Consider the following 23,352-nt stretch of genomic DNA (forward strand, 5'->3'; position numbering starts at 1 on the left):
GTCAAGGTTTTTCCAATTACTTAGGTACTCTTCCAGTGTTAAAACTGAATATACCTACCACAGGTGTCAATTCTGGAAGATATATCCCAGCACATTAGCAGTTTATTAAAAATGAAACCTAAGAGAGAACACCATTCCTTGCAGCAACTAAATTTAGCTTCTTCTCCCTACTTCTTGTTAAAGAGGGGGAGGGGGTACGAAGAAGAGGGTAGGTTCATCTCACTTTGCAGCAGCCAAACTCAGGCTCAGTGAGCAGCATCAGCTCTATGCTGCTTCAGCTTACAGTTAGACATACAGCTAATACTCCAGATACGTATTACATGGATGGAATAACTCCGTGCAACAGTATTCACAGCACAGTGACTGACTATGTAGCTCTCTGCAGAAAAAAACTGAGAGTCCTGGAGGACATCAAGTTGAACATGAGTCAAAAGTGTATCCTTGTAGTGATGAAGGCTAACTGCAAACTGCGTTGTGTTCGTGAAAGGGTACTGAGCAGATCCAGGGAAGTGATTAGCCTTTGCGCTTGTGAGGGTGCATCTGGAATAAAGTGCCCGGTTTTGGACCCCCAGTACAAAGATGCTGACAAGAGAGAGGCCAGCAGCGAACCACCAAGGTAGTTCAGGGGCTGGTAGACCCAGCATAGGAGAAGAGACTGAGAGAGCTGAGTTTGGTCAGCCTAGAGAAGAGAAGAGAAGGCTAAGGGGGAGCTAACTGCTGTCTTCAACTAAAAGGTGGTTATAGAGAAGATGAAGCCAGATTTCTGAGAGGTGCACAGTGAAAAGATGGGAGGCAATGGTTACAAGTTGCAGCAAGGGAAATTTCAATTGGAAATAAGGAAAAAATTGTTCATAATGCAGGTGGTTAAGTACTGGAACAGGCTGTCAAACGAGGCAGTGGAATCCCCGTTCCTGGAGCTATTTAAAACTCAAGTGGACAAGGCGCTGAGCAACCAGATTTAAATTTGCAGTCATGCTTTCTTTGGGAGGTTGGACTTTTGTCAAGACCCCCAGAAATTGCTTCCAACTCTGGTCCAAATTTTTCTCTGAGTCTATGAATCTCAGGTAGTGTGCTACAGCAAGAGACTGTTTCCCTCCCTCTGAGGCCTCAGTGGGGCTGAACCTGTATGATTTTCTTAGGAGTAATAGAGCTATTTTGCCAGTTATCCTATACTATTCTTCAGGTGATTGGAAGTTGAGACCGCTGATGTAGAAAAGATCTGTTGAGAGACTGGATCTTTTATCACGGAGAGCCAGAGCCAGCAGACTGTTCACCCTGAAGGATATGAGTTCTGCAGCAATTCTGCAGCATCCATATGAGTTGGAAAGGGAGATTTTCTCCTCTCCCTTATGCGATCTCTTTGCATTGAGTCTTGCTAGGCAGACTTAGTGCAAAGGGCAGAGTTTGGCCCATCTAGGAGAGTCTAGGAGTTATAAACTGTGAACATGTGAAGCGGCTGAGAGTGCAACTGTTAATACGGCCAGGCATTCTTTAGAGCAGTATTTACTTGAAAGTAATAATGTTTGAACACTGCCTACACTAAAAATACAATGCTCTTTACCCCTCCTTCCCTTGTCCTCCGTGGGAATATTTGATTATAGCTTTTCCATTCAAATTCCTCAGTTCCTCTTTCCTGATACCAGAAGACAGCCTTTCTTACAAAAGCAGAGATTTACAATGAGGAAACAGGCACCATTGTATTACCTTTGCCAGAGTGTCCCATGGCAACTTCTTAGGGCTTTGAGCGTTTGCACAATCCAAATGATGTACTAGTTCTTTATTTATGATATTCCCCAGCTGTTTCTGGTAAACAAAGAGAAGTCTGGTCCTTCGTTGGTATTATGTGTACACTGTCACTAGAGCAAGACTCCCAAAAGAAGTCCACAATGGGGTGCTTTGTCATTCACTGAGACAGGAAGAAAACAGACCCGGTGGGAGGCTGAAGATACACAGACTCTGAGCTTATGTATATTCATGTATTGTACATATATATGTGTGTGTGTTGTGCATACATAATAAAAAGTAAACACCACACATGTTCAGTCACACCTATGCAAAAATATTTGTCTACTGCAATGTAATCTAGAACTACCTCAGTTTTTATTTATTCATTTTTGTCCATTCTGTTGTAAAAACAGGTATAGCTTTTCATTCCTTTTCTCTTAGGGTATATCTTTTAGAACCTCTTTTTTCTTCCCTTCAGTAAAATTTTTGTATTATCTTCCTTTCATCTTCATGCATACATCGTTTCATTCTTGTCCCATTATGCAAACATGCTTCATATTCAGTAGACCTTATTCTGAATATATTATCTGCCTCTCTGCAATGATTTCAGTGGGAGTTGTGGGTTCCTATGAACACAGTACAAGGCCCAGTGCTACTCAGTGTTTATTCCTGTTTCTTAGGGTTTCCTTTGGATCTTTATCCCTGACTACAGGCTTGAACTTTGAATTGCTGAAGCGAGCAGGATCTTGCTGTAGTAGAGTCTATCTGCGTTTATTCTGTTTTAGATAAAGTAACATGGATACAGAAAACATAGCATTTGGAATTTAGGCTAAACTCTGTGGTTTGTTTTGTTTTTTTTTACAAGCTTATTAAAGCTGCTCTGGTGTTTTCCTGATACCAAGGGCAATATCTCATGAAAGAGCTCAGAGAGCAAATGCATATTTAAAGGCATTACTGGGCTGGACAGTCCTACTGCTTTTCTGCAGTCTCAAAGAGCTTTTAACAGTTGGCTTACAGGAGAGAAATGTCCGGGGGTTAAGACAAATGAGAGGAAGCACAGGAATAGTTCTAATGAGAGCCAGAACCAGTGTTATCTCAGTGAAATGTCAGCATTCAGCTCAAAGTATTATCAGGATGCAGAATTTTACTGGATTTATTTTTCTAACCTTAGTGGAGCTATTGGCCATATAAATGGGTGTGAATAGAAGCAACTCCATGAGCTGGGCTCCTACTAAGATGGATATTACTGCGAACATAGATGGGGAGAATTGTGAACTGTGCAGTTGTCCAGGCTGTGATCTTCATGGATCTGTCATGCAGGCATTCATCCACTAAATGACAGTGCTGCAATACTGCTATTTCTCATTTGCATAGATAAGTGCCTTTGGGGCTTTATCACAAGCCATAGAGCCTCAGAGAGAAGTAAATAGAATTTCACATTCAGCTCCATCAAGTAACCAGACAGGAAATTGTTCTGATTGTTTAACTGTGTAGAATCCTGCATATTCCAGGTTTTTATAACTCTGTTGTTGTTTCCATTAGAAAAGAAGGACCCCATGGTTTCCAGAGCTTTCTGCCTCACATCCTTCTCCAAAAGAGAACAAGCAAGAGGAGAGGTCAGAGGATGAGGTGCCATTTTCAGAAAGAAAGCCAAATTTCAGAAAGAAAATCAGGACTCTTCCACTTAGATCACAGTCCCTAAGGCCTCCTGCATCACTGGCTGTATGACTACCTGCAACTCCATTATACTACAGAGACACCTTCTTCTCCAAAAAAAATCATAAATTCTGTTGGAAAACCTGCAGTGATTTCCAAGACCTGGTTTTTCCACTTTTCATCTCTGACAAGCTGGACACATGGCACATTGTCTCCTTGAATTACAGATTTGTGTCTGAAGGGGAAGGTGTCCTTTTTGCTTAGCAATGTTCAGCAATTTTTCTCGTGTGAAGGGGAAGCAGTCACATACAGATTTTACATTCCTTTCTATTTCAGCACAGAAGGTGATCATACATTGAATGTTGCTTTTCATTGTGGAATGTAAAATTTCCTGATATTTGGAGTGACCGTAGCTTGCAGAATATTTAATAGCCACAGTGACCCAGGTAAACTACTCTTTGTAAGATACTTTATTATTTGGAATCTAAGATGTCAAGATAGATATGATGATATCCCCATAAAAGACCAGTTTTAAAATCATTAAACACTAGGTTATAGGTCAATTGCTTGCTTTACTAATATCAAAATGACATTAAAGGAGAAAGTTCCATCTCATAATAATGCTAAGAAGGAACATATATTTTGATGCAGCACATACATACATCTTTACTTAAAGGTCCATTTTAAAGAAAGGGAGTCCGAAGACAGAAGTAAAAAATTAATTGCTTCTATAATTTGAAAGTGCTTTTCATAGGTTCAGAATCCTAATCAGGTTTAAATTAAAGCACTTCCATAAAAACTAAAGTGTTTCCATGAATCTTTCCAAGCCGTACAGAGAGATGTAAATGGTACATTTGAGACCTGGCACAGCCCAGGACCTTGAGTAAATCCTACAAGACCCAATGTTTCCTAGTTTAAAAGCTGAACACCCCGTGTGAAAGTCTTTCCCACTTTTATTCTACACAGTCCCAGCAAGACCAAGGCTCTGTGCAGGCACAAATACCCTCTTATTGCAGAATCCAACTCCAGTCAATTTTCACCTGGAACGTGACAGCTGAAGTATCTGCACGGTATTCGTTAATGCTTTGAAACTCATGCACTTTTTAGTTCATAAAGGATTTTAAAATGATTTATTTACTTTTACTTGAGCTAACTAAACAGAAAAGCAAAAATGTCATTTCAGGCTGGCCTGGAAATATATAATCTATTTCTGACTTTTCTTTAATTAGGCAAATTTTGAAATAAAATTAGAAATTTTTCATTTTTGAAGTATAGAAATAAAACAGGATCCCCCCCCCCCCCAACCTGGTTTTTCTTCCTTTGGCTTTTTATGCAGATACTGTTTAGTCATATCCAAGCTAAATTCACACACAGTTTCAGACTGAGGCTTTTAGCAAGACCTTCAAATAAAAAATATCCCTTGGCCCTCAGTAATGACTTCAGCTCTTGCACATATGCCACCAAGTATCTGTGTTCCCCCTTTCATGCCCCGTCAAGATTTAAAATGCCGCCTTTCCTGTTAGACATCTCCTCTCTTGCAGAAGGAATTCTGATTTCAAGCATAATTTCAACCAGGAGCGTAGTTCCCTTTCTTGGGACAGGTAGTTCAGGCTACAGGATTGTAGAAAGCCTTTTATACTTATGTTGCTCACAAACCAGAAATGAGAGATGCAATTTCTTGAGTACTTCAGAAAGGGCTTACCATCCAAGAGTCTTGGCTTTTCCATCTCAGCATTCCCTGATAAGGAGTTGCTTTATCTGCTTCACACATTGTGAAGTGCATTGACTATGCAGAGTCAGCAATTCTTTCTGCAGTTTAGTTTGTAATTGGAAAAAATACAGACCACGGATACTGACTTCAATAATAATAGTAGCAGAAGGCATTCACTTACCCTATGACAACGCAGGAGATAGCAGTTCCCAAAAAGGCATAGGTTAAAATTGATCCTAAGTTACGAAAAAAATGCCTCTGGGGAGGAAAGTTTGAAAAAAAGCCTTTTGTTAGTAACAGAGCAATAAAGCCAAATTGAAACACTGCACCTAAAAGTTCCATTCCATCTATTCTTGCTCTTGCTATAGCCAATAGCTCAGATGTAAAATGAAACAACATAGGCTACAGAAGATATTTGTGAAAATATGATTTTAGATCATTCATGTTTTGCTGGCTGGAATGCCATTGAACTTCTCTCTTTTGTATATGTGGCCAAATACTCCAGTATCATAACAGAAGTTCATCTTGAACGTATCTGATGCAAACATTACCATAATCACATCCCTTGAACTCACTAAGTCCTGATCATGCAGTATATACAACTCTGATAGGCTGCCGCCTACATGCAGTGTCACCAGATTCGGAGTGGTCTCTTCTGAACACTGCAATACACCCAGATGTTACAAACTGCACAATCAAAGCTTTGCACAGGTGCAAAAAGGGGGCAGAATGAGGTCCACGTATCTTTCATGTTCCCCCCTTCCTTTCAGGTTATTGCTATGCAATAGAATTTCAGGTTAACTGACTTCTCTTCTATGTCACCGGCCTTTTGGATCTACAAAGCAGCAATCACATGCACCTGCTTTTGTAACATAAGAAAAAAGCACATACCTTTTTTAAACTATATCCAGCATGAAATATAATGGGTGGCAGTAAAATGTTGAAGAAGATAGAAGGATCAAATGTCATCTGTCAGAAAGGAAAAAAGAAAGTGTAAGGACAAATAAAGCAGCATTTCATTTAACAGAATAGGTCTTAATTGTACCTTTTTATCAGGATTAGTCTCAGTGTCAGCTTTAAAGAGTTACACATGAATGCCTGGGGGCCAGAATGTGATTCAGAGTTATTTTCATGTAAGTATGAATGTATATTTCCTTATTGCTTATATATAGAGAATACCACTTGAATGTTTAAAATATTAACTAGATGGAAATCAGCCATGCACTGTTTTAAGTGAAACACCTACAAGGAATGTTACATCTGTCAGTAAGTACCTGCACTTCAGACCATCCACCTTGCCAGTCCTGGTTCAGGCACGGGCTGCCTGTTCAGTCTCAAGAAAGACACATTATCAACCTTGTGCCTCAATTTCCCACTCATAGAATGGTGATAACAGAAAACACCTGCACTGCCAAAAACCCAAAGTAATGTTTCTCTACAAGCGTGTCAATTTACATACAGACAGAGCCTGCTAATGTTGCTTAATGAGCTTTTGGCTATCAGCTAACAATATGTGCTTTCTTGTACTACTGCACATGAAAGGTGTGCACATCTAGACCATCTTCATTACATCCTGACAAGTTAACGGACAAGTGATCGAAAGTGGTACATTTCACCTCATACGTTTAGCAGGCAAGGAACGGCATGTGGTTAGGTAATACAACTCAAAAGTGACATAACTCATTACACTATAATTGTATAATCAGTTCTGCACAACTCCCAGCCCAGGCTCCTGCTCTACGGCTTCTCAGCCAGTCCACTGACTGCTTCTCTAGCTTCTTTTCCCTCATAACACATCCAGTAAATATAATCTATCCAATCCAGGGAATCAGTTTGGACTGACTGCAACAAAACACGTTCTGGACTCTCCAAAGTAACTGGCTATTTCTACTTGCTAACGAAATGTAAATTTGGAAAGGCACAGATTGCCCTTTCCTGCAAAAGCACTGCCTGATGAAACTTGAAGTTCACAAATGGCATGAAGCCTTTTCTTCCAGATGTAAAGGGTTTGACACTTCTTTTAGAAGGTGTTATTCAAATTAAGGGTTTTGTGATGTGCCTAATTATTAGCAGCTCAAGTGATTTACTGATAATATCGTTACTTCTGTGCTGTTTTTTGTATTTCTAACTGCGTTGTTGCTTGTGACATTGCAAGTCATATTTTCATAGCAATGAAACTGAAATATCTTTCTGGTGACAGTCATCTGTACTGCTGAGATAGCAGCTTATTAATCTTCTCTGTTAGCAAAAATGCAAAATACTGCTCTGCAAGGAAATCCGAGAGGCACTAACTCCATCATATTGTCTACATATCTCATATCTGTTTATAGGCATCAAAGGTATACTTTATATGTTCTATAAACTATAGATTAGATTCAGCCATTCTGCAAAGACTAACTTGATTTTCTTCAAGGAAATAATAGAGCTGCTATTTGCTTTCAGAACTGAAAGTATGTTATTCAGAGTTGGAATATTCTTGGAATATTCTCAAGACCCAGCTGAGGATCTGAAACTGTAAATAGTATAAATGTAAGCTGGTATAAAGTGCTCTAAATACGTTTACTTCAGAGAAACTACATCAATATGTACTAGCCAGAGAGCTAGTTAATTACTTCCTCTTTCAGTTAGGTATGAAATCTGCATAATCTCTATTAAAAGCTACTAGATGAAGGATTTGAACTCAATATAATAGCATATGTGCATAGAATAAACAGTCTTTTGGAAACAAATTACGTTTCTAAGACTTTTGTCCTATATCATATTCAGCATAAGTCTATTCTCGAAAAAGACATTTGACGTTCCTCGCATTCTCCTGGTGCATTTGCGCTTGCATACAGAGAGAGCTGATCTGTATCAACCAGTGGCAGGCTCTGGGACTGTCCTTCAGCAAGGAACTGATAGACAACAACCTAGCTCCATCCTCCGGAAGCAGCTGACTCTCCTCCTTTCCTGTGTGTTCCAGTGTTCCTGGCACGTGAAGGGGATAAATGGCATAAAAGCTGGGCAAACCAGCTTTACGCTAGCAGAACATTCCCTTAAATGGATGAAGAAGGTCTAAATAAAAAAAGACCAAAACGTAACAGAAAGTGTAAACCATTTCAGTCACCATATGCGATTCTGTTTTCTGACTGCTATTGCAGATATTGAGGTGTCGTGAAACTGGTAAAGCATCTAGATTTCAAGTAAAGTGCATTCATCAGCTAACACTATATGTTATATATATTACACATGCATTTTTGCTTCTGCAATAGCAAAATAATAGAATACTCACTAAATCTTTTAAATAATGCTAGAATGCACATGACATTAGGCAAGGCAAAAAGTTCTTTCCCCAGTGCTTGTCAGTACACTGTATTTGCCATCAACTTCAGGCACAGAAGGAGAGCAATGACAGTGTTCAACCTCTGCACTTCATTTCAAGTAACTTTCAGTAAAACGGAATCCTGTTTAAAACCACAATGTTGCCAGAGAAAAAAAGTATTTTAATAAGCCTGTGTAATTCACTGTTCTGTCATTGGGATATATTATATCAATACCTTTAAAAGAGACAGGGTATAATTAGCACAATGGCTTGCAGCTCCTTTGTTCGGTTAAAGTGACATTTTAAGGCTACAGTATACTGGATGAATTATTTGGCTTCCAAAGAATAAGATCTGCCTACAAAAGCACTGCTGTCTTCTCACTAACAGATAACGTGACTTGATAAGCAGGAAGTGAGAGATCAGCTTTTTTTTTTTTTTCCGTTCTGCTTACTTTGAATTATTAAGTTGATAAGAGCTAGCTGGCAAATGATGTGTTAGCAGCTTTAGCCACGCTGACAATTTTATCGAAAATAAAATAGAAAATGAATTTTGTTTCACTTATAAACTAAGAGTCTCAAATGTTAATTTTGGGATTAATTCAGCAAATAATATAATTTTTTCCACAGGCATCAGAAAGTCCTGCCTGCATATTTTGTTATTCAAAACTGTGCTGTAAAGGATGCATATTTGTAAGTCATGGCACAGACTGCTCTTTCTGATAAACGTGCTTAGTAAACTTCTGTACTGAGGTTAAAAGGGAATTGCAGTTGTACAAACAGTCAGAGCACGGTGCAATCCTGTTTTCTATTTTTTATGTCACTACTTTTGCCACAGTCAGGAAGGCTGCCAGGCATTGTTTTTGTCTCCTAAATGCTGCTGAATTCCTCCCTCTCCCCTCGCCCTCCCCCTTTTTAAGAGGGCATTTGCCAGATAATTTTAAGGGAAAAAGGAGTGAATATAATAGTGGGCTGAGCCCTCTCCTTTAATCTAGAAAAATCCACAGTACTAACTACACAGCTGAGACTTTTAAGGGCCTTTCTGCAAGGTAAGACGGTGAGAAGAGGCTCAGGCAATGCCCTGCAAGGGCAACAGGACTTCCTGCGCTCCTCCTTTCTTCTGATACAAGCCACCTTCAGCGTACCTGATTTGGTGACGACGTTCAAACGTAGTAGACTAGTACATATAGCTTGGAAACCAAACACACACTTTGACTGAGACAAAGCTCTTGCAACCAACTTGCAGGAAAAAGGATGAGGACTCAGCAAAACCTGACTGGTCTGCCACAGTATTTTCCTGTCTCCACCCACCCAGCTCGCACAGCCCTGGACAAGATAACTTCTTTCTGAGAATCACAAGAATCTGGCAGCAGCAACAGGCGGGCACACAACGGTCCTGCATCAGCAAGCAGTTCGATCGGATGGTTAAATTCTACTTCTGCTGACTTTTAGGTACTGGAGTTCCCCAGTGTACTTTCTAAGCATGACTTCAAAGTGTCAATGGTAACCAGTATAATACACAGGAACATGTATTACTGTGCTAGATAAACGTGAAGAATACTTGAAAAAAGCAAAGTAATATTTTTCAATGTTGTAAAAAATGGTAATTTCTGAGGGGCTTAGAACCTTCATGTGAATATTTGATGTCTTTGAGCATAAAATCTGTTTTTAAAAAGTCTCTCTTCACTCATGGGTTTTTTAAGTTGACCTTTTTTTAGAAAGTGAACACAGGAAGTTGAGGTTGCAAGGGTGGGGAAAGAAAATGTAGATATATGAATGTAACACATTTTCTTTGAAATGTAACAATATTTCTTTTCCAGTGGAACTATTTAAAACTGACAAGATTTAGCTGTAAATATTTTCCCATGATTGATGAGGGAAATGTGTTGAGTCCATTGTGCCGTAGTGTGATTTGACCAACCTGCCTCCAGACCAGCAGCAGCTCTAACCTTTTTAGCTGGTAGGGATCTCAACAGAAACTTTGGTAGTAGGCTTGTGTGGGTGTGTGAGTGCACACGTGCGTGCCTATGCACACTCATACACATAACGCAGGGGAGGTTTTAAGAGAAGAATATCATACAAAACAAGAACAGTGTAAGTTATTAATTATTAAGATAGTACTAACAAGATAAATATTTAATTGTTATACACTAGAAAACAGAAAAAAGGCCATGACCTTGTAAAGGACTCTAAAATTCCCCTCTCACTTCCTCTTTGCACCGTGCCAGAATTGCCCTAGGACTGTCTGTGCAAGCTTGGGGATAGCCAGTGACACCCCCACTACTGCCCGGGCGCATGAATGCATGAGAGTGCTGTAATGCATTTAAGCGTTGGAAAAATCCATTCCATAGAAGTTTACTTGTTTACAAGTTCATACCACGTAAAATGTTTGTTTGGGGCTTGTAGTTACCTCCACTGCACACAGGAGGTAAACCTCCCCTGTGTGATGCTGCCAGAAACAAGTCACATTTAAGACAGAGGACAAAGAAAGATGTCAGTGAGGTTAATAAAGTTGTGGTGGGGATGGGCCCAAGGTAACTGTTGCCACTGCTCCTGATGAAATCCATGTTTTCAGAGGGGTGGGACTCTCTCTCACGTGAGAGAGTTCAGGCAATTAGTCTTCAAGCATACAGCCAGCTGAATTCAGATTGCAAAACTAAATGACGGTCAGGTTTCTACTGCCTCTTACGTCCTTTCCCTGTTCACCCTCCTTACTTACCTTTCTCACCTTAAATTCAGAATAGCCTCTAACTCCCTGTGTCACATTTTAACTTGAAACTTGTTTTCCTCTCTCAAGTGTGTAAGTCAAAGAAATATCTTACACAGTTTAGAACGAAAAGAAAAGATTTACCTTTTGAAGAATTGCATTGCCTTGGTGTCCGTTGACATTGTGATGGCTGATCTCTCTTTTGTATTGATATTCATAGACTTGGTTAGTTATATTAATGAGTAGAGTGGATGGCCCAGATTTCAGCTTTTCACATTCATAAACAGTTCCACTTTCAACATCTGATGGTTTTGTTGCATATCGTATAATTAATCCCATTACAAGGCCTGGAGAGCAAAGCACAAAAAAACAAAACCAAAGAGATTAAGAGATGCTGTACAATTATTGACTTGGAGAAAAATTAACTTGCTCTCTTTTGCTCTACTACAGCTAGGACACCTCTTTCTCAGTGCTTGCACCTTCACAGAGGTGCATCTCATGCAGTACTTGCTGGATGACCATAAAATGCTCTTCCAAAATGACTCTTTAATTGGAATATATATATTGGTTTGACATATGCTCAGTTGTATTCCTCTTTTGTGATGCGGCTGCTGGAATCATGCTGGTGGGGTTAACTGCGTTGCTCAACCACCACAAATTCAATAGATACTTAGAGAAGGGGAATGACTGCATAACTGCAGTGCTATACTGAGCGCACATAAATCAGCTGAGCTCTTGGTGATTTTATGCACTTCATTCGTGGGGACAGAACTCTGACGTGCTCTCCTCAGGCACATTATGCTTTCTGTAAAAGGCTGTATATTTATGAATCTGCATGAAAACAGGAAAATAAAAGCAGGAAGAAGGAAAGGAAGGATTGGGGTTAAGGGACCAGTTTATTAAAAATGCAGGGCTCTTAGATAGTCATTCAGGCTCCCTTTAGGGTTAACAGAGGAAAATTTTCTTCTGCAGTGTCTCTCTGGAAGGTGCCTCTTTTTCTCTCTGTCGGCTCTAGTGGGAGTCTGTAAGATTACTGCAGGGCAGGGGACAAAGATTTAGCCAGATAGTTACTGGAGATAATTTCCATCATCAGAGACTTGGATGTGGTTTCCAAATTTAACCTTCGTTCTTCTTCCATGTCCTGTATGCCTCAGGTCCCATGTTCATGAACATGTTACATATTAAAGTTACTAATTATAAATATGTTCATATTGTGCTAAGAATATTCAGATTAAATATGAACAGAAGCCATCTAAACATCTAGATAGGTATATTTACTAATGAAAAATAAGAAAGAAATTAAGTTTAAGGAAATAGCTGATAGAAATCTGAAGAACATGATGATAAAGTTCAAATTTTATCCAGCAATCAGATGCTACGGTGATAAAAGTGATTATAAATGCTTAGATAAATAGAAAGTCCCTATTATTCCTGTTTCCAATAACAGAGAATCTCTCCATTGAAGGTTTCTGTTGTACATGTAAGGCAATCTTATAGCTAGCTGTATTGATGCCACAATGAATAACAGCTGTATTGCTGTCTCTCTCTTTTAGTATGGTTGGTTTCTTTAAATGCTACGGGATTTAGATAAGCAGCAGAAAAATCCCAAAGCCACTTTTTGAAGTGCATTTGTGCAATAAATCAAATAATAAATTTAACTGCAGTAAAAGACAATTCCTCAAAAACTTTTGGGAAAAGCACTTACAGGAAAAGTTAACAATCCCTGTGAGTGTTTGTAAAATATGACTTCTACAGTGGTCAGTCCCAGATGTCCAAAATCATGAGTCAGAACTCAGGAAACCATTATGAATTAGTTGAAAGAGTCAAAGTTTTGGTTTTATTTTTATTAGTTTTTTTTTCTCTAGAAGAACCATGTTATTTCATTTACAAATTCAAATATACTAAAAATTCACAGTCACTTGGTGCTTGGACAATTCTTCCTTCTCATTGTCTGGAATGTAAAACTTTCATTTTTCTGATTTTTGCTCCTGTCACTCAATGTTGCACTCCTGTTATCAGATGCTAGATAGGCATAATGCATTCAGATAACAGAAATATTTTGCAGACATCCATCAATGCCTGCTCAAGGACTGTGACTGAAAAAGTGTAGTCAGGGACAGGGGGAAATTTGGCAACACACAATTTGCCAGAACCAGTATTAAGTCACAAGATGAGAGATGTTTAGAATAGCCAGGTGGCAAGAGGTGTTCGGTTAGAAGAATGTGTCGTTACATCCCCGTCACCCATCCCGCTGTCTCCCCTTTTACTTTCTTGTTCTTTCCTTCTGCGGTCTCTCTGTCTACTTACCAAATTTCCCTGTATGTCCCTCCTCTGCCTCTCACGGATGATTCTACTGTCTCACCCAAGGTCTTTTCCTGCCTTGCTGCATTTCCTGGACTCTAATATTTACCTGTCCCTTTGCAGCATCTCTCGTATCAACTTGCCATGGACATTCTCCTGCCTTTTCCTTGACAGGCTAGGCTTACCTAGCCCTCTCATACTATATCTTCCAAAAGTATGTATATATCCATATTTTTTTCTATTAGTCTTCTTTCTGTTATACTGGCAAGAAAGAGTGTCACATTTAATGGTCTTCCTGCTATTGCATATAAAAGACTGTAAGGAAATTGCATCTATTTTTTACTGAGAGCTCAAAAATCATGAATGAAGTGCTAAAAACAAAAAGTTGGTTTTAAAAATAGGAGCTTAAACTCTACTATTTGCAGCTCTCTTGCTGTTTTTTTTTTAAACTTTCGTTTAACTGATTACATGACTTACACCCATGGTAACTATAAGAACTTGGAACTGCTCAAGGGAGATCAGTAGGGACTGGTAGACATTGTCTTCAGTGTCCCTCTTCTACTGTCAGATAGACGACTGACTGTTTTCTACTCTATTTTGAGATTCCTAGAATGTTTACTGTAGTGGTTTATATAGCACATGCTTGGAATCAAATTCTGTTTGATATTATGAAAAATGAAAACTAATGTTCTCAGTTACATTAATGCAATTGCATTAAATTGTGTGAGTAAATTCTTGCAAACACTAGTGTCAAGTTTAGACTAAAATCTGTATTCTGACAAGATGTTATCTTTAGCCGTAGTCTCAAACTAGAATTCAAGCCTGCTTTTTGCTTTTTCTTCTCCCAGCTTTGGATCTTGCCCTCAGATGGAGTCCAGATCAGGATAATCTACAGAGCTACCAAGATACTTAATGGCAGTGCAACAGAAATAACAATGACATTTTAAGAGTCTCAAACAGCATATGCACTTTGGAGTAATGACATTAGAGCAGACTGTAACATTCAATATTCTCAGGGCGTCGATCGGGCTTTGTGGTCCTTGTGGCTCTCAAAGAAATAATATGATATTTTAGATTTGAACAAAATATGGATGGTATTCATACTGATGAATTGATTCAGAAAACTCTCAAATGCTGTACAGAAGGATCTATTAAAGATAATTGCTATAGCACTATACTATGTTGCAGGAGTCCATATAAGTGATGGAATCCTATTGTTCCTTTAGTAATAATGAATGTGCCAAACACCCTATATAAAAATCATGGGGAATAAAAAATCTAGGAAGAAACTATTTAATATCTTAGTTCATGTAGTATTTATGGAACACATTTTCTGCTTTAAATCATTATTTAATTATTTTGCAATAGAATTCAGGAGCCCAGATTATATTCTAATAGAAATAATTCATTTTTAAGTAGGTCTATCTATAATATACTTTTTTTTCTACTGCTCCATCTTCCAAAGTGAAATCATGCTTTTGTAATGTATCTTCCAAAACATTCGTTATAGTTCATTTAAAAAGAACATTCAGGAAAAATTACGGTCGACATTTGGAACGCATCTACTATGAAAAAGACTAATAATTTCTGGTTTTCTTGCAATCAGTGTTTCCATGGCAGAATACTTAAACATGAAATTATTCTCACAAGTTATATGGACTTAATATATAAAAATATACCCTCAGTACAAATAACACCACCTCATTCAGTTTCGTCATAGTGGCACACACAGAAAGCCTGACTTTACCATGAAAGGTTAAGAATTAAGCCTAAAGAGCAGTCAGGAATGACACTGCTTCAGCAGTTAAATGACAGCAAAAGTAGGGAGCATACTAATGCACTGGTAGCGAGAAGAAAAAAGTTTCAAATAGCATCAGCCAGTTAAGGATGTAGGTAACTGGGAATGCAGAAGCTTATCGTGGAAGGCTGAACTTGGGTGTACTCAGCACAGAGTAGAAGACATATCTTGCATTCTAGGAGTGCAAATCCTATAAATGTTTTCCTTTCAGCTTCCTTTATTTAAAGACATTTTCTTTCAAAACTAGTACCAAGGGTTTATTGAATTCTTTTTTAAAGCACATTTATTTCATAGCTGGATTGAAACAGAAAAAAAGTATAATTAATATCACTTTTTCGTTAAAGGCCAGTTGTCTTTGCAATGAGATCTCCCTGCGACAAAACCTCACTCTAACTAGAGCCGTCATGTTTCCATTGAAGGTAATGCAGTTTTTCCAGCTTCTTCAGTGGAAGCTGGATAAAATCGTTAATCATAGATGAGAGTACTGGAAGGGTCTTCTTAAGGCACTCGTGCCAAACTCCTGAGCCAAAGAGGATTAGGATCGTATCTAGACTTTTGTTAAATGACTTCCTTAAACAAAGACACTCAGGGATGCAGATTTGTCCATCCCTTGATTTTCCCAACAATTTCAGAATTTTTTCAAAAGCTCTTTATTTGGCTTAAGAATGCTATCCCTCTCTTCTTCTACCCACTATAAAGTGTTGATTTCTGATATAATTTTCCTATGCTTTACTATGTTGACAATCTCTCTTCATCATCAATGTTGCAGTGAGGAAGACAAAGAAGTCATCTATCTTCATTATTTTATCCAGGGCTAGAGATAGAGATTTTCTCTGACTTGTTGCATCCACCACTGCCTTTGAGAATTAGGGGTACTCAAAACGTTCATAATTTGAATGAAACCATAACCAATCCACACAAGAAGACATGAATGGATTTAGGAGGTGTAAGACTCGTCGGACCCCTCCGCTAGAGCTGAATCAAGAATTAGTTATCTCCCTTCCACATGTGGTTCATGGGATCCTCAGAAAAGGCTGAGTAGGAGCTTCCATGAGTCAGCATTCCCACTGCACAGCTGCCAAGAGCTGAACAACAATGAAAAAGAAGAGACTGGTCCCTAAGGTATGCTACTCAAAGCTTCAGGAAGCATCTCTAGCCACTCCAATATGAATCCAATTCTCTCTTTTGAGAGCTGCAATGGCTATATTCTGTCATTCACGCTTTTTGTCTTTTCCTTCCCCTCTGATGAGCTGCTCCCTAGCACAACTTTGAAGGCAGGTGTGTCTTTAACCTGCCTCACCGCCACCCTGATTAGTATCACACCTTCCCTGGGGCTGAGAAGTCTATTCAAGCTGAGAATAATCTTCCACCAAAGGTGTGTGTGTTGGGTGGGGGGGGGGTTTCTTTTGGTAAAGATTAATACTGGCTGCCTACCAGCAGGACTGCTCTAGCCTTGTAATCACATGTAATTGATAGCACCTGCATGTAGCCCTGATACCTAAATTCTGGGGAGGAGCACAAATTTGGATACCTACAGTCAGTGTTTCATTGAGCTAGCTCTGCAGACTGGTAAGTCTATGTTCTTTTCCATTGTTTGTGAGGAGTTGGTATTTCAGCTTGGTGCCCAAACAAACAAACAACCCCTCCTTGGGTATATAAAAACAGTTTCAAAGTGACTGTCTTGAAATTTATATTTACATATATATTTATACATATTTACAGGTAGAAAGTTTGTGTTGAAATGGTCTGTTTAATTGTGAATTAATTCTGGGTCGAACCAAATGTTTTTTCTTTGCAACTACTGAGAAGTATTTAATGTGACTATACTATATTTAGTGCAGAAACCTTGGTTTCCTATTTAAAAAAACAACAAAAAAACACATTTCAATTTTTAAAGTTTCTAAATAGGCTGTTTACAAGTATAGGATCTCTTCTGGTTGAAACTCTTCAGCCCAAACTGTGTTTTCCTATGAAGTTTATGCAAAAAAAAAAAAAAAAACTTCCACTTTTGCTATACTTTAAATAAAGCTTTCTCCTGATGTGCTCTTTGTGTCCAATTTGAGGCTGTTCAGCACTTGGCAGTAACGTGAAAACTTCTTCCTGTTTTTGTATTTCTATGCTTTCTTCCTGATCTTCCTCATTTTTTACTTTCTCTGTCCCTTCCAGTTTGACACCCCTGACTGCATACAGCCTTGATAAAGGACTACAGACCTGCCTGTCATAGCATGGGACACAGTCTGCAAAGAGGTGGCTGTGTTTGTCTGTCACCTGAAGCAAAGCTTATCTGCTTCTTGTGCTGCCGTTTATGTACAAATCTAGCAAATAGCTCAGTGGGCTGCAGCAAAGCTAACTGTAGGGCTGAGACTTTTGGTTTGTGCAAAACAGATATAAAGGAATTGCTCTTATAAGGAAGATAAGTGGAAAAATGACACAAAATAGAAGAAAATCAGTTGTAGCAGTTATAAGGGCTGAACTGCATTTTAAGTGAGGGCAGGAATTAGCTTAGTGTCAGCAGTTGGTGCCATGAATATTTCCTGAGCTGATTTTCTCCTGAAGTTTCTGCCTCTTGATCTGACGCTGCTATCAAGATCTCTGAAATTCCACTTTCTTTTCCATTATTAGTAGTCCATGACACTAAAGATATTCAAACTCGTATCCAAAATTTCTAAGGGTAAGGGTAAAAAGGACGAGCTTTTAAGACTTTTCCCTATTTGAAGGCTGCCATAAATAATACAAGACTAAATAGATTAGTTTGTTTACAACCATGAGAAATGTGTCTTTTGTTCATGAATGTATTAATAATTCAAAAGTTCTGTTCTGCTGGAGGACTGAACTCTTAACTGATCAAAAGAATATATGAGCTGGTTATCCTCGTGATGTACAGATTATGTTCTGGGCAGGAAGCAGGATGGTACCCAAAGATGGATAAACTCTAAAGAAATACTGATTTATTTCTATAGATTGTATTCCCCCCCCTATATAACTATTTTCATACGCTTTTGTCTAAATCTTCACCTGATGTTGAAGCCCTATGTGGGAAAGTGTTCAAAAGTAGTGAAGGAAGAGTTACCCATATAATTAGAAAAACATTGCCATGTATTTTACAAGTGGATTATAATGAATATGTTGCACAATATTTAATGTTTTTTCCCTTTGGCAGATATTAACAGAAATGCAACAAGCAAATGTATTTGCAGTGATGCTGTGCAGGCTGTAAAGTCTAAAAACTGTTGTGCACCAAGCTAGGTGATGCATGACAGGGAAAAACACTGTATTTAACTAAGTACCATCTAATATGTGTATCACTATCAACTAATTCAATGTTTTTTCTAGGTGTGACAGATTTCAAGATAAAAAAGGGCATATTATCAAATGGTTTATTTTTCACAACTTAAAAATATAAACGGGACGGATGAGAAGTAAGAGATCCCACTGATTTTACCCACCGCAGTAACAGGAGCTGGGTGACTGGCTTAATGCAGGAATTTCTTGTTTACTTGCTTTGGAAGTGAGCCAAGAAGATGAAATAGCCCATGTTTCTGAAACTTCATATTCACCTTTAAATTTACCTATTTAGTTTGAAAGGAATACAAGGAGGACTGTGATCTTCTTATGCAGTCCTCCTGTGGAACTCGGATCATCCGAAGGGCTTGGTATTGAAAAAGCCAATGGAACTTCCATCCCTAAATGTAAGGGTAAGTTGCAAGCTTGCAACTGAACCTCCACAGAGGTTTTGCAGGTGGTGTAACACGATAATGAGAAGTTCTTCAGCATATGCAACCTGAACAAAAAATTGTTTTGGTTACTATGTCTCTAGTGTATGTGATGTGCATAGAACGAGTCAGAGTCAAAATAGGCTGGAGTTCAGATGCATAATGACTGAGCTATTGATTTGTATCTTTTATACCTTTTTATCTTTTTCTTCAGTCCTATGTATGTTACCGCTATATGTATTTTATTGGAAATGGAAATCAGATATTTTTCTCAATGTGAAACAAGTAAGAGAGAATGACAAGAAATCACTACACCCACAAGTGTGTATAAGTAAACTGGCAAGTACTGCTTAGCAGTGGACAATGCAGAAGGTTCTGCATGAAAGTGATGCACAATATTGCAAAACTGCATAAAGGAAGATTAGAACTAGCCAGGCAAACTGAAATAACAGTACAACGACACCATTCAGAGAAGACTAGAGGGAGGCATTCTTCATAGTCTGCTTTTCAAAGGCACAGTGGAAAAAACCAAAAATCTTCAGATGGTTGAAACTTTTTTTTTTTTTTTTTTTTTTAGAAAACACGGGCATATCCACAAGACTTCTCAGTCCACCACCTTTGAAGGTTACACAAAACAAGCATGCAAAATATGCACGTTGCATAATCTCTTTCAGTGTGGGCATTTCATTCTTTTGCAAACAGTACGTTCCCTTACTCCCCAAGTGTCATTCAGGGGCTGCCTGCCCAGAGAGCAGCATAACACGCACATCGTGAGGGCAATATCTCATGATATTCACTCCCTCAGCAAGTCAGCCTCCAGCTACTCCAGGAGAGGCGATTAAGTTGCGTTACTATTTCACAGTTAAGGCGTGATGACATTTCAGCATATTTTCTGAGCTTTGTCAGCACTTGATCTGAAGTGCCCGATCATATATATATATATGCGACTAGTCTCATTTTAACTGGCACTTGAATTTATACTCACCATAAACCATGGCTCCTCCAGTTTCATGCAGAAAGCGGAATCGATGGTTTTTAAACAACCAAATTGTTAATATTGTAAGAATGAGCAGAAAGTTAAAGACCAGCAACTCCACAGCTCCCTGATGATAAAACTGATCTTCATCTTTCACTGATATATGTTTCCTTAACTTTTCCATTTCACTCCCTTTGTGGAAAATACGTGCAAAATAAAAGGAAAAAAATCACAGATGAAGGAAGGCGTTATCACCTTTGGTACAAAAACGTCCAGACGCTACAGAAATGCACAAGCACATCTGCTTCATTTGCAGGCTCACGGCAAAGTGCCCCAGCTCCGAATTCAGCTGGATTCTGGTTACAGCTTCCTGTTTTGCTCTTAAAGCCGCCCTGTCTTATTTCTAATGTTACCGTTGCATCGCTGGACTGTACTTCCTCCAGCTGTCTGCGCACAGATCTCGCCAAGGCTCAGGCTCTGTTAGCTTCTCAAATTTTGTTGGAATAATTTAGTCTGTGTTCATGATGTTTGTTCCCGTAACTTACAGCACAATCTGAATCCTAAAAATTGTGTTTGGTCTTGATGGTTTTAGACGGAAAAACCCTAACCAATGTTAAGAAAATGGCATAAGCAACTTTCACTGCATTTTGGAAGTTTCAAAAATCTTTCTGCTTTCCCACTTTTAAATGTAAGCAACGTAGAAGAAATGTTACTACTACCCAAAGCAATGAATAAAGATTTCAGGATTTAGGTCCTGAACTTGCACTGCTCTTGCAGGAGGACAGAGACATCCCTGAAAGCAGAGGTCTGGTTACCTAGGAGTCAAAGCGCTCACAGTAACCTAATCGAACAAAAGGCAGTGGAATTTACTTTTCGTCGTTTCTGCTGTTTGCATGTTTTCCATTTACCTTACTCAGTTAAACCAGGAAAACAGTAGAAATTGTCTTACTCTTTATAGCTAATCGTCATGGAAGCTTTTCTGTCCCAGCCTATGGCTGCAATATTTGTGCTGTACTGCAGAGAGGAAATCCAAACAAACTCCCATCTTCAAAGCACCAGAAAAAAAATCTCCTTCAGCCTCTCAGTAAAAAAGGACAATCTTCCCCTAATTATCCTTTATCACAAATTTCATAAAAATTTATCTCATAAGCATGTTCTAGGCCAAACAGAGCGGTACAGTATCCATACCAAGTCAGGAATTTGTTGAAGGTGAATAAAATAGAAATAAATGCCTAGATATCCTTACTCTCGGCATCCTCAGGGCTGTAGCTCAGAACAGATGCTGCTGCTTCAGTCTGTAATGTTTTAAAATTACTCCTATTTAGCAAACAAGCAATTCTGTCCTCTACGTAAGCTAATTTCGTCATATTTTACAGGTTTTCAATTATTTCCCTTTGTGTGAAGTAAAATATAGTTTCCTTACAGTTTTTAATTCATGTTTTTTCTTTGCTTACCAAACTTTTCTCAAGCCTCTCTTATTTGTTTTTACTCTGTCCTCTCCGTTACTTCCACTTCCTTTTCTCTTCTGAATTTCCCTTGTTTTCCCTTTCCTTTTTTAATTTTATCAGATAGTTTGCAAACTCAGTCAGGATCATTTGAGCCAAAACTGTATTTCTGAACTGATTATCTAAGGAGTCTCTGTGAAATGAACAGTAGGCAAACTCGGCTGATTCTTCCCAACATAACCGACCACGCAACTCAATCTCAAGTACGGATAAAACTTTGATGTATTTTTTGATGTATCTCTTTTTTTTTTTTTTTTTTTGAGTTATTCACCAATGTATTGTGAACAACAAAATAGTGCGTAAGAGGATTAGGTGGAACAATTTTATTATATAATTGGTGCAAGTCTTCTTAAAATGTTAGTTATGTGGCCAAGGATTATAACTCTTATAAAGGAGAGAAATAAAACTGAACATTTGATTGTAGCTGTTTGCTACCCTCACCAAATAAGTGATTTGCTGACATTGAGAAGAAAATCAAAGAATAAGCAGCACAAAATATTGAAAGAAGGTCATTTTATACTGAGAGCATCAGTGATGAGAATATTCGCTCCAGATTTTGGAGACTAGGTTCAATCCCCTTTCCTGTCTGAATGCACCTGAGCCTGTACTTCCCACGAGGCAATAAGGAATTTCTCAGTCTTGCTCTTTGAGCAGTTGCTACATAAAAGTTTGAAACGCTTGAATATTAATTTCCCAAAGCTGCATTTGTTATGTATTTTTCTTCTTCTCTCACAAGATATGTTGATGTATGTTTTCTGAAGTAATCGCATGCAATAGCAATTTTCACCATGTTACAGCTTAGAAGGAAACAAATGACAATAGATTTAATGCCAAATTTGGACAGTAAATATCTTTTAATTTACTGAGCCACATCAGGATGTTGAAATGATGGGATTTACTGAGTTGTTAGTTCTGTGTCCTATGCATTTGCATGCTGGTCACATCAGTTAAGTGGAGAAAAATAGTATGTGATCATGTGAATAAAAGGCATATTATAATGCTTGGGAGCAAGGGGGGAGAATTAAATTGTACAAACAACTTGAATTTTTTTCATTCTTCAACCGTTGGGACTCTTTCTTTACATATAAAGATTTTAAAGAATATTGAACATTCTGAGAAAAATATTAAACACAAGGGTTATGCTGACTATTGCATATACAGTATAAATTGCCAGGCAATATATCAGTGGGCAAAATTCTGTACCGCTTTCACAGCTCTGATTCTCCAGTAAAGAATTTGACCTAGAACTTCTAAAGGCTTTGTTTCTTTTTATGGAAAAATATTATTTAAGGGGGGGAAAAAAAATCAAACTTAAATGATGCTTAGACAATGGAAGTCCAGACTTTGTTTGGGAAACATTCTCTAAAAACGGATACATTGTCAAAATAACTAAATCATGTAGTGGTCAAGAGACGGAACCTTTTTTAAGAGAAGCGCTGAAGGCAGTGTTGGACTCCTTTTCTTTATGAAAAGACATCTGTATCAAGAGAGGCATTACTCAAAAAGCATTATTTGCCTCAAAAATGAAAATTTAGATAGTAGTACTCTTGCTTCAGACACCATGAAACCTTGCCCTTATTGGGAAAATCTTGGTGGTTTTTATTTTATTTTTTTACTATTTTTGGTCTTTTCACTGAACCAAAAATCCCAGGCTTGAGGACGTGCTCCTCTAGTGTTAACGTAATTGTACTGATAAAAAGATGCTTACACTTCAAGATGTAATGCTTTTTGCTGTAATGAATGCTTTATCACTTCAACTGCTTCCACATACTGGGTTGTGTAGAGATGAATTATTTTAGTAGAAAAATCACACCTCTACAGAAAACAGCTTAATTATTTCAAGGCAGCCCTTGAAGAGAGCCATAGCTGGATCCTGAGACCAAACCTCTCTTTTCCTTAAAATATTGCAGTGTTTTATCTGTGATAGTGGGAGCTATCCTACTAGCTAGCTCCTACCACCAA

General features: G+C 38.4%; 1 protein-coding gene and 1 long non-coding RNA gene across 15 annotated transcripts in view; one reads left to right on the top strand and one right to left on the bottom strand.

Annotated features, from left to right (window-relative positions):
* The window catches only part of LOC138068153 (uncharacterized), a 237,532-nt gene extending 233,958 nt beyond the window's left edge, over positions 1-3,574 (top strand). For all 7 annotated transcript variants that reach the window (XR_011142804.1, XR_011142805.1, XR_011142803.1 and 4 more), the window contains one exon: positions 3,268-3,574. This is a non-coding gene — a long non-coding RNA (uncharacterized lncRNA). The remainder of the gene's footprint in view (positions 1-3,267) is intronic.
* SLC9A9 (solute carrier family 9 member A9) overlaps positions 1-20,612 on the bottom strand; it is a 215,471-nt gene extending 194,859 nt beyond the window's left edge. For 2 of the 8 annotated variants that reach the window (XM_009688978.2, XM_068954224.1), the window contains exons 1-4: positions 19,895-20,608; positions 11,242-11,444; positions 5,984-6,061; positions 5,274-5,350 (exon numbers count right to left, since the gene is read on the bottom strand). In XM_009688978.2, coding sequence (XP_009687273.1) covers positions 5,274-5,350; positions 5,984-6,061; positions 11,242-11,444; positions 19,895-20,069 — 533 coding nt within the window. In that variant the 5' untranslated portion in view covers positions 20,070-20,608. Of the gene's footprint in view, positions 1-5,273; positions 5,351-5,983; positions 6,062-11,241; positions 11,445-19,894 lie in introns of all 8 variants that reach the window. The other 6 variants (XM_068954222.1, XM_068954225.1, XM_009688977.2 and 3 more) reach the window with 5 other exon arrangements.
* Positions 20,613-23,352: the final 2,740 nt, after the last annotated feature.

This window comes from Struthio camelus, chromosome 9 (assembly GCF_040807025.1).
Source record: "Struthio camelus isolate bStrCam1 chromosome 9, bStrCam1.hap1, whole genome shotgun sequence".
Lineage (NCBI taxonomy): Eukaryota > Metazoa > Chordata > Aves > Struthioniformes > Struthionidae > Struthio > Struthio camelus.